The 12,060-nt window shown below is 37.3% G+C and overlaps 1 protein-coding gene across 6 annotated transcripts in view; it reads left to right on the top strand.

The window, feature by feature from the left end:
• The window catches only part of ACACA (acetyl-CoA carboxylase alpha), a 266,878-nt gene that overhangs the window by 149,255 nt on the left and 105,563 nt on the right, over positions 1-12,060 (top strand). For all 6 annotated transcript variants that reach the window (XM_053910461.1, XM_071219350.1, XM_024572899.4 and 3 more), the window contains 3 exons: positions 208-315; positions 4,834-4,890; positions 5,129-5,173. In XM_053910461.1, coding sequence (XP_053766436.1) covers positions 208-315; positions 4,834-4,890; positions 5,129-5,173 — 210 coding nt within the window. The remainder of the gene's footprint in view (positions 1-207; positions 316-4,833; positions 4,891-5,128; positions 5,174-12,060) is intronic.

Genomic DNA, 12,060 nt, shown 5'->3' with positions numbered 1-12,060 from the left:
CATTGAAAAATTAAATGTTTTACTTTATTTAATCTCCATTGTGGATGTTGGGTAGTGGTTTCAATTTGCTTATTTGTACTAGTGGGCAAATCAAAATGTCCTGTGGGGCATATCTCTTTTCAGGTATTCTACCAAGTACTATAACTTTTCCCTGCCTCTATATTAGCCAGCCTCCTAATTTCTTTGTCTTGTGTTCTTGGCTTACAGGTCCCCAGGGATGAACCGATTCACATTCTCAATGTGGCTATCAAGACTGACTGTGATATTGAGGATGACAGGCTGGCAGTGATGTTCAGAGAGTTTACTCAGCAAAATGTAAGTTGAGTGGGACCTGGTGATGATGCTTCTATCCTGCTGGCTGTGTATGAGACCCACCTTTTGATCAGTTGCTACTTGTAAGACCTATCACTGAGGATGGCTGTGCCCTTTACACAGTTCTTCCTGTAGGGGTAAAATTCCAAAGTGATTTAATAGTATATAATGAATGTCTTTTTATGTCAAGAAATACAGATTTCAACTGTATAAAATGTTTTAAGGAAGGAAGTGTGGTCCTAAATCTTTCCCAGAGCTGCAGTCTTGAACTCTCAGTCACCTGCTGCGTATTTTCCTTGGGGGGCTTACTTCCACATGTGTAGGCCCACACTTCCATCAGGTTTCTTCTGTGTCCTTCCCTCCCCTCCCTTAAAAGTACTTCCATTCTCCTTTCAATTTTGTGTAACCTGTATATCTTGCTCTGACATCAAATTCCGTAGTTTAAACCTAAATTTCCACCATTTTCCTTCACTCTTCTGACTCCCCACAACACGCTCTACCTCCACTCCTCAAAAAAACCCCAGAAACCCCAAGTAACCCGGCCCTTTACACCCAGTTATTCAGAAATCACTGACTTCCTCTTTTCCCTTGCCATTGCATGATGCTGCTCCTCTACCACAGTCTGTACGTGTTTATTTGTATCTGGACAGTCACCAAGGTCTGTTAGTTTTTCCTTTGCAGAGCCTCTTTCCCTGCCTCCCTTTCTTTTCAGTTTTTTGATTCCCACTACCGTCTCTCTAATTTGAAACCTCAGTCACCTCACACTGGAGACACTACAACAGGTTTACTTGCGATCTACCTATATTCCTTCACTCGCCCCCTCCAGATAGTTTCCGTTCTGTTCACCACCACACAAAATTAAATGTCCACAATTCCTCTTTACCAAGTTCTTCTCCCACTCAGCAATGATTCTCTGTTACCTTCAGGATGCCTCCTTAAATTGATGCTTAACATCAGCCTATTGAAGAAGACTAACAATCTAGCCTTCACTGTTCCGTGAAAATACGAAAGTCTTTGTGTCTCCTCTCTTCTACTGCCCCTCGCCTGGAATGTTTCTAACATTCTCTCTCTCTTTTCTAAATCCTGCTTGTTTTAAAGACTGTTTCAGATTTCACCTCTTCTATGAGTACTACTCTGAGTAGCCCAGACTAAAATGTATTTTTCTTCCTAGAATTTGTAATTGGTCAGCATACATTTATTAGTAATAATACTTTTTATTTACAAACAACTTCCAAGTAAAATTTTTTATTTGCACCTCACCACAATCCCTTGGGGTTAGATTAGCTAGGAATTATTCCAGTTGTGCACGGGGGGAAAGCTCAATCTTAGAGAGATTAATTAAGGCCCCTTGATTACCAGCTGGTAGATAATAGAGCAAAAATTAGCATTTAAGGCTTTGATTCCACCTCTAGCGGGGCACAGATCTAGGTGCTTTAGTAAATAATATATTTTAGCCCAGAAGATGCTTATAGTCTAGTTCAGAGGTATCAAATTCATTTTTAGCAGGGGCCACATCATCCTCGTGGTTGCCTTCAAAGGGCCGAATGTAATTTTAGGACTGTATAAATGTAACTACTCCTTAACTAGGAGCAAGGAGCTTGGCACTCCTGCCGGGTAGAAACAAGGTGCTGGGCTGGATTCAGCCTGTGGGCTTTGTGTTTGCCACCTGTGGTCTAGTCGGAGGGACTGGTTGGGCATGCTTAAAAGGATAGTCTACCTATGGGTACATTTCATTGCAATATATGATAGATGCCAGAGTGCCCTCTTTGACTGCCCTTGTGACAAGACCTAAGTGTCTTCTTTGAATGGGAAGCACCTAGCTATAGTGTTCATTGTAAAGAAAGAACGGAGTAGATTTTTAAAAAACTTAATTTAGCAATATAAACAATTAGTACCATAGGCATTCACATCACATAATGCTAATAGTAGATACCTGGGAAAAGATGGTAACTTTGTGCTTAACGTGAGTCTTAGCATTTACTTCATGTTGCTCTGGGACTATGGCGGCCAACATGAAGAAAAGGTACTTACCGAGAAGTGAAAATAGGGGACATGCCTGGGAACTTTTCTTTAACAGAGAAATTTACCGTACCTTTCTTTTTGCCCTTGTCTTGTGACCATATAAAATTAACCCGAGACCAGGGACCAACGTAACCTTAGCTGCAAGAACATTAGCTCCTAATGTTGCTCATGGCTACTGAGGCTGCTGCTTGCTAAAATCTGAAGTTTTCTTCTCCGCTTTTGAGAAACCAGTTATTTGATTGTTTTGAATTCAACTGTAGGCTTTTTATTACCCTCAGATCTTAGTGCGGTATATATCATCACATGTTGATTTAAAGAGGCACTTTCTTCCTCTTCACTACATTAATTTATAACATTAATTGGCAATCAGATTTTCCCTTTACTGGGCTTGTAAACCGAGGCACAGGGAAATCCAGTGTCTTTGCCTGTGGCTGTTCAGAAGGCTAAGAACAGATTGTGCCAATATTCCAAGCCTCGAGAAGCTGGGAACTGCATCGAGTACTGTACTTACCCAAGAATGTTTGGCATTTTCATGTCCTTGTTTTGAAAAAGAATGTAAAAATAAAAAGAAGGAAAAACAATTTTTTTAAAAAAAAGCTGAAATGATAACTAGTTTTGTTTTTCACTTCATGATCGTGCTTCTAGCAGTTTAGAAAAAGTTTCTTTTTTTTAAAGCACACATTAAACTATCGAATAGGTTGATCCAAATTGTCCAAATAATCTTCTAGTCCCAGCATGTCTTTTTTTCTCTCATAGAAATTAGGATCATATATTTGTAAATGACTTGTGGAGGAGATTGAAGCAGTCAGTGTAAATGGAGTTTCTCCAGGTGCTGACGCCTAATCGCTGGGTAATAGCTGTGGACTTGCTGTGAGACCCGCATTATTACAATGTAATCAGAATCCTGTTGCTCTGCTGTTATTGTCAGCCACTTGTGGAATTTTAAAAGCAATAACAATTTTGACTTTAAATCATGGCATTATTAAAGTTATTTTCTTCCCTTGCCTGAACATAGCTATTGATGCTTATCTTTGAAGGACTTGGTTGTGGTGGAATTCTTTGTTGGTGGTGTCAGAAGAAGTGTTTCTGTTCCATGGCACACTAAGAGATTGAGAACCACCACCAACCCACCCCACTGCTCCCTCCCTCCCTCCCTCCCTCCCTCCCTCTTCTCCTCCTTTGTCTTTTTCCTCCCTCCCTCTCTTCCTTTCTTCCTTTTCTTATTGTAGTATTAATACTTGGTTATTTATAATAACTGCTCCAATGCCAGTATAGATCATTTTTAAATGGGATTAAACCAAAATTTATTTGTATTTCACCAGGGGATTTATTGTTAGGGAATTAATTTCTCCAATTATATTATGCTTATGTTGTTAATTTTATTTCTAAATAAATGACATAGCAGAAATGCAGTAGGGGGAAATGGCCTGGGAATGTACTTATTGATAAGGGGGCACCAACTTGGATTTTGAAATACATAGCATCATGGAAGTCAAGAATTGTTTTATGAACGTATCTCTCAGTAAGAGTTAGAGCAAAGAATGTGATAAAACTAAAGTCTGCATGTGGGTTGTGAAAGTCCACGTATTTTTTTCTATTTGTGTTACTCATATATTCTGCCAGGTCATTTAAATGGTGAGATTGCTTTTTTCCTTGTTGCCATGTTGTTAGGGGCCCTTTAAGATCATGCTTTTTACTTAGCTCATTAATCTGTTTCTTTGTCTCTGTCTTTGGAGATAAATAAGCACTACAAGATAGAAGCAAGCTTAGAACTGAAGGACCAGTACTTATATGAGAGGCTGTCTTGAAATTGCTGGTCTCTTTGCCTTCTACTAAACTGCTCACCCATGGCACATGGAGATAGGAATAATCACTAAATTTAAAAGTCTATTAAATATTGCTTTTAGCAATTTTTAAAGAAAATTTAAAAAAATACCTTCATGTAAAGTAGGGGGAGCCATGTTTTAGAAGTAATGAAAAGATCAGGATTTGTTAGGTTAAATTCTAGGAATGCTGTATATGACGGTAGCTGCTATCTATAATCTAAACAACAGTTTAGGACCTGAATTTTCCGTTTTATGAAAATTTCCTCTTTCCTTGTGACCTGAGTGACCTAAATTCACGTAGCCTTTGTTTTAGTTATAATCTTCACATTTAAACATATCCACCAATGTGATTTCTATAAGCAGAAATTGTGTTAAGGTCTATCTTGATGTGAATCAGACCTTAGAGAATTTAGGTGATTTCATATGACCCTTTTTCCTGCAAAGTTCTCTCTCAATTTTGGCCAGATGAATATAAAACCTATTCCATAAGACTTAGTCCCAGGAGCCAGATTGAGATTTGTTTATTTGCAGGTTTGAAGGCACCGAGCCAAGACACACACAGACAACCAAAAAGGGTGCTTAGCCCAATTAGAGCCTGACAAGGACTGAATGGGGTAAGGCTTAAGGTAAATGGAGATCTCATCTATTTTCTGTTTCACGTGTTTTTTCATAGAAAGCTACTCTGGTTGAGCATGGAATCCGGCGCCTTACTTTCCTGGTTGCACAAAAGGTAATGACAATATGTGAATTATACCTCTCTAATATTTCTTATGCTGCTGCTACAATTTTTAAAAATAAATAATGGAATTATAATCATACACTTATTTGTAGAATTTATGCAGAGAAATAACTATTTTCTATAAGTTTAAGAAAAACATTAACTCATCACCTTTAACTTAATTTGGTTTTTAATTTATTGCTAATTGCCAGCTTCTCTCTTTCCTTCCTTTTTGTCTTTCATTTGAAAGGATTTCAGGAAACAGATCAGCTATGAGGTGGATCAAAGATTTCATGTAAGTAAAAGGAACAATAATGAAATATTATTTACTGTTTTATCCATTTGCCACTGATTATTGAAACATAGAATGCATGTGAATTATTTAGAAGGGTTGGACTGACATTTGGTCCTTCTTCTTTTTTTTTTTTAGAAAGTATTATAATGACTATTCAGTTCTTCTGTAGTGTTCAAGCTAAAAGGTTTTTTTATTTTTTTAACCAATAACAAATTCTCAATATATCTCTGAGAAATAATTGAGAATGAGCGTTGCATTTATCTGAATGAATAAGGTAGAAGCAGGAGCTAACTAATAATTTCTTCTGAGTGCACAGTGAATTGGTAATCAAGAACTGCCAGCCTTGACTGGTATAGCTCAGTTGGTTGGGTGTCGTCCTGCAAAGCTAAAGGTCCCCGGTTCAGTTCCTAGTCAGGGCACATGCCTTGGTTGCGGGCCCAGGTCCCCAGTCAGGACCTGTGCAGGAGGCAACTGATCGACGTTTCTCTGTCACATTGATGTTTCTCTCCTTCTCTTTCTTCCTCCCTTCTCCTCTCTCTAAAAATAAAGACTGCCAATTGCAGTTTGGTGTCTTGACTTTTACCAAAGATGTATTCCAGTTCTATTATTGAGAATTCTCAGTTCTGAAAAACAATAATTTCTTATTAAAATGCCTTAACAGAGCCCAAGCTGGTACTTTTTGTCTTATGTTAATTCTAGGAGCAGGAAATAAATAAAAATTGAGCAGTACATTGCTTATTCTCCCATTTAACTGAATTACCTGGTAATATTTACGAGATTAAAATTTTTATTGAAAAGAGAAGACCCTGGCGTCTGAACTATGGTATATCCATATGATCATACCCAGTATGATGATAGCACTAAGGCCAAAAATCCAGTTTGCAATCAAGATGTAATTCTCTAAAATGAATGATTGTAGTCAAAATATATCTTTAAAAAAATTTATTCTAATGTAGCCAAGAGTCCAGAGGATATTAGGAAGTCTCAATTTTCCTGATAAGAGTTTTATTTTGTTTTATTTTAGCAATTAAGATAATTAAGTTAGTTTTCTCATTTGCAATAATGAAGATAACATTTGGAATTCTGAAAAGGACTTTCTAAACTCAAGGACCTAAGTATAGTTGCTTTTATTGCCTTTTTGTTTATTAGGTCTTTAGCACTTGACATTTTGTTTTCCTTCTCACAGTTAACCTTGCTGGGCTAGTCCAGTGATTTTCAAATTTTTTCATCATCTCATGGCACACATAAACTAATGACTAAAGTTCTGTGGCACACCAAAAAATAAATTTTTTGCCAATCTGACAAAAAATAGGTAATTTTGATTCACACTGGATGGTTATTGTTGCGTTGGCTGTTGTTATTTTTTACTTTGATAGTCTAAGGGAGAAGAGGTCAGTGCCCCCTGAGTAAATAGTCAAGTAGTGCAGGTTTTAAAAATTCTTGTCGCACACCAGTGTGCCAAGGCACACCGGTTGAAAATCGCTGGCCTCGTCTACAGAGAAACAAGAGAACTTACCCTGCAAACTAAAGAGATAAGATTTTTCTGAAATGCTTTAGGAAATGTTGTGGATTGCACAACTCCCCTGTGTTATTGATGTCAGGAAACCAAGCAGAGTGCAGATATGCATCAATCAATAACTTCAGATAGGAGACTGGAGGCAGTGAAGAAGTATTAGGAGCTTAAAGAGAACCCTGGGGCTTTCGGAAGAAATATCCAGAGCTTAGAGAATAAAATTGATACTTGAGGATAGAATATGAGAGCCCATGAGTAAGTACTATGCCTGGTGGTGCCGATCAGAGCTCAGGTAGACATGCCAGAGCCAGGCCTTGGGTTTGGGAATAGTATTGGGCTAGATTCTTAAGCAACCGTGAGTTTTCTCTTCTCACTGACTTTGAAATCCTATATTATTTTGGGGAATAATACTGAATTTGTAAAAATTGTTTTTCTTTTTCCTAGTGGTTCAGATAGAATCTTTATGTCTATAATATATGAACTGGTTTCCTATAATAAACATTGCCTGATAAATTAAACTCTAGTAACATTTTTAAAAAGCCAAAGCAATTAATTCTCACGGGCATTTATTTTTTTTTTTAAGATTTTATTTATTTATTTTTTAGAGAGATGGGGAGGGAAGGAGAAAGAGGGAGAAGCATCAATGTGTGGTTGCCTCTCATATGCCCCCTACTGGGGACCTGGCGAGCAACCCAGGCATGTGCCTGAGACTGGGAATTGAACTGGCGACCCTTTGGTTCACAGGCCTGCACTCAATCCACTGAGCTATGCCAGTCGGGGCTCTCATGGGCATTTTTTTCTCATAACCATCTCATTTTTTTGTATGTGTTTTATAAAATACCTTGTCTTATCTCTGAATCTATGTTGTGTCCAGAGTGTGTCTACAGCTTTAAAACACTTTTTTCTCCTTCTTATCCCAATATTTCTAGATTTAGGTTGAATAGGGACATGTAGAGGCAAAATCTGCTAGGAAATGAGCCCAGCAGTGGGTCTTCCTGGGAATCACGGTCCAGTTTCTATTTATAGTGACATCAAGTGGGAAATCAGTTATACTATCAAGTGATGCGATTTGTCATGAGTGTAGGAAAGGTTGCTTTAGGACTTAGAGAAATTAAGGTTTGGGTGTAGACTGGATTTTCTCTGCAGAATTGAATGGCAGAGGAGTTGGGTTATTTTTATATTAGGTCCCTTAGAAATGATTAGTGGTTATACGGGGGGAAAGGGCAACTATTACTGAATTCCATTTAGTATCTACAATACAATAGACAGGATGCCTTGGCAGGAGCTGTACAAATCCAGGCTCACTGTCATGGTACTGCTATCAGTCCCGCTGCTGGTGGTGACTTTCCAATCATGAAGGATGCTCAGCCTCTGTCATGTCATCTGATGTGTGCTTGCCCCATAGTTAGTGTAGTGTGAAAAAGAGGAGGCTTTCCGTGAGTGTTAGAGATGAATCCCTTGATCTCTCTGGCTTCTTGGTAATCCACTGTGATGTACGCAGTCTCCTCTGTTCTACACTGTGACATCCCTATATTATTGAATAGGAGAGAGAATGCGCACATTCTCGAGGGACAAGGAGAGAAGGAAGGTTACCAAGTTTGGTTCAAGAACATTGGCTGGTATGGAATGGAGCAGCTGTGCTGTTACAAAGTCATCTCAGACTGCTTCAGAACCAGAACAAGGCAAAAGAGGGCCAGAGTAGAGGTTCCTGGAGAGTGTGTATTGTTAGATGTTTATTCAGATGCTAGTGAAAGCTATAAATAAGCATTTCTAAAACTTCACTGTTTAATATCCATAGTCCCCCTGGAGTGTCTGCTGCTACTTTAGTCTCGACTCTGTATGGAGCCTGTTCTGAGTTAGCAATATGTACCAGCATTAAGGATTCTTAGTGTTGGGTCTATTTCCATAACCATCTCATTAAATCAAGTACCTATAATGGGATTTGAGTGACTGCTTGACATTGATATATAAACAAAAAAATTGAGGAAAACTGAGCCTATTCCTGTAAATATCTTCTTCATATTAAAAAAAAAAAATGAAGCCTTGAAAGCAAAAGAACAGGCTCTTTGAATTTCTGCAGGTATATGAGCTACAGTTCTCTGCTTTCCTGTAGTGTTAATTCTCTGATAGTTTGACTCACATTTCAGGTTGCAAAAGGTGCAGCAGAAGGTGCTATTTAATTGAAATATAAGTATTATATTTCGTAATATATAAGTATTATATAAGTATACCCGTATACTTATATACTCGTATATAAGTATTATATAGACTTTTTGAAGCCTTCCATATTTTTTCAGCCGAGGTTTTTTAAGGATACTAAAATGTACATTTTTCAGGATTTCTTCTTCTCCTTTGCCACCTAAACAAAAGCATTAGGTCCAAAAAACTATGGTGAGATTCTAAATCAGTTTTGCCCCTGTTAAGTTTCCTTTTGATTTTTGTTTGTATGATTTCAGCAAACTTTTAAAATTCTGCTATAAATTATCTAGGAGATACTTCTACTTTTACTGATTTTATGTGAATGACTCTTACTTTAAAATTAAATACTTTGGAAGAAAGAGTCCACTAATGAAAACAGTTATCATGGTTAGTAGTTCATTTCTTTAAAAATTTTTTTGATATGTCAATTATTTCTCAATAAAGCTGAAAAAATTGGTAGTTTTGTCTGCTAGTGGATCAACTATTAGTTTTTCAGAAGGTTTGGGTTTTTGTTTTAATTACAGTCTATATAATTAGTTCTCAGCATGTTGAGGTAAAAGAGAATTGCACCAGCAAGCTTTCAATTTCTTCATCTCATTAGGTTTTTAACACGATTATTAGTATCATAATCAGCTATGATGTTTTCTGTTGCAGGTTTTCACATTCTCTGATTTGCAGGGTGTCTTGATTGGCTAATTTAGGCAAATTATTTTGATTGTCTTGATGATGGTTGGCTGATTAGAACACAGCAGGAGTATAATTTCTTCCCGAGAAATGTTGCATTCTTTTGTTTTTTGGTACCAGAACACTAAGAGGGTTTTTCTTTGTGTACATTCAATTATGATATTTGCCCATAACACTAGTAGAATGCCTGGAAAGCAATTACATTAGCGATAGAATAAGCGTGAATGCTGTTTGTGGAAAAAAACTGGCATATGAGGATGAGGTAGGATGAAGGAATTTGCTAAAACTACAGGATCAGACGTTTGAATTTCTTCTTTTATGTGTTTCTGTGATTTGTTCTGAGTGCCAAAAGAGATGACTTTCTATGAGACCTCAGAGTTGAAGAATTGTTCATTAATCCTGCTTCCCATTGCATAGAAGTTCTTACCATCTCCTGTTCTTAATGCTTCCTGCTTAAATTAAGGACTTTACTGTAGAGCTAAAAATTTCCTCAAAAATTAAAAAACGTTTGCTGATAACCTCTCATAACACCTCCTTTTGGCTGACTTTAATGAAAGTTGTTTTTCTGATTGGTGGTATTTTCCCATCTCTAAGAAGAATTAGTCAATCTCTTTCGTTATTTGTAGTAAAGGCATTTCTATTTCAGTTGTTTGTTTTTCATGCCTTTCAGTTACTACAAATTTTCTTAGCTGATTTAAGTAGTAAAGAAGTGGTGTTTTGGTTATTATTGTTATGTTTTTGAAGGAAAATGATATTGGTCCTGTACTTGTACACAGTTGAATGAATGATGTACTAAATAAATTTTCTAATTAATTAATTGTTAAGGCAGAATGCAAGTGTGTATGCTTAAAAGATTGTTATCACTTTCCTTGACTTTCAGAAAATTTAATGAGAGTATTTTGTTACCCATCCATTTTTGACTTGTGTTACCTTAGTTAATGCTCTGAAAGTCATACCTTTCAAGAATAAAACAAAAAATTCCCCGAGCATGAAACCTACTGACACTGCAGCTGAACATCTTCCTGCCTAACCTTGAAGTCATTCCCGTGTTCTTTACTGTCATTTGGGGGAATTAGAGAATTATTTAGAATGAAAACATCATCAATAAGGGATCAGTGCTGTGTAAAGTCCACTTTCAATGGGCTTTTAAGGGCCCAAGCCTGGACAAGGAGTTTCCTGGGCTGGTGAACAATCTCCAAGAAACCTGTTAAATGCCATTGTACAGTTACAATGCAAGGAAGATGTAAGAAGATTTATTAACTGTGCAAGTTAAGGTGAGGGTGAGGTATAATACCCATGGAAAATAGTCAAGAAGTTTCCCGTAAATTCAAGAACCACAAGTTTTCAGCATGAGTTTTGCTTTTTCTTAAAAAAAAAATTCTTAATTTCAGTTTGTTGTCTCATCAAAGAGAAGTCCTGTAGGGAATCTGGATCATATAACAAGAATAGAATGGCAGAGCCCTACGCTTGAGGTAAAGTGGTAGAGATGAAAGGGCATGTAGAGACCCAAGTTCATATTCCGATCCTGGGCATATCGCTTGGTCATGGCTTCCTTAGTTGTAAAATGGGATACCTGCCTTGAGAAGTTGTTGAGAGCATTTGAGGGGACAACTCATGAGAGTGCCTCCCACTCAGAAGGCTTTCATTTCAGTTCATGTTTCTTTCATGGTTCCTAAAGCTCATTGAGGGACATTTATGCAGCTAGTCCTGGTCTCTCTGCCTTGTACCAATAAGTATTTGATTATATTGCACTCATAATGAAGATGCCTAATGAAACCTCCTATAGAGGCAAATAGTAATGACTTGATTCCAACATCGCCAGTAGAGCTTCCCATCCGAGAAACAGGGGTATTTGGTGTTAATAAGTTAAATTTCAGAAACTAATGGACTCTGCTAATTGAATTCATCTTTGTTAATTAATAAGGTTCTAGTAAATTGGTTGCTTTCTTTCGTAATGCCCCTGAAAAAGAGCAGAAAGATCAAATGACTCCAAGTTCACTAGTTCTACCCCATTCTTTCCTCTACATAGAGTGGTAGTGACCAAAGTAACATCTTGTACTTTTCTTTGTCTTGAAACATTATTATTTAAACCTTGAAATTATTGACTTGAGAGTGAATGAAGAAAAATACATGAATTGGGATTCTATGCTTTCTGGCTAGTTTACATTTGAAGAGTTTCTTAAGGGGAGACTTGGGAAATCAGTCCAGTAACTATTGCAGTGCTGAAGCTTAAGGGTATCTTTGTTTTATTTACCAGATTGTACGAAGAGCAACATCCAGGAAAACTTCTTTTATTTTTACTTGGGAGATGAAAAAATACTAATTTTTTTTCCCTAGGAGAGGGTAGCTATTGATGTTAGGTTAATAGTGTGGTGATTCTCAAATTTGGAAGTGAGATCAAAGTGATGGTTACCCAGAGCATTATCCGTATTCCCTGGGCTAAGCTTCAGTAAGGAGCGTATTTTCTAGGAAACTGTCTTCTAGATGCTTG

This window comes from Desmodus rotundus, chromosome 9, assembly GCF_022682495.2.
Source record: "Desmodus rotundus isolate HL8 chromosome 9, HLdesRot8A.1, whole genome shotgun sequence".
Lineage (NCBI taxonomy): Eukaryota > Metazoa > Chordata > Mammalia > Chiroptera > Phyllostomidae > Desmodus > Desmodus rotundus.
Note: the sequence above shows the minus strand (reverse complement) of the source record. Positions and strands in the feature narration are given on the sequence as shown.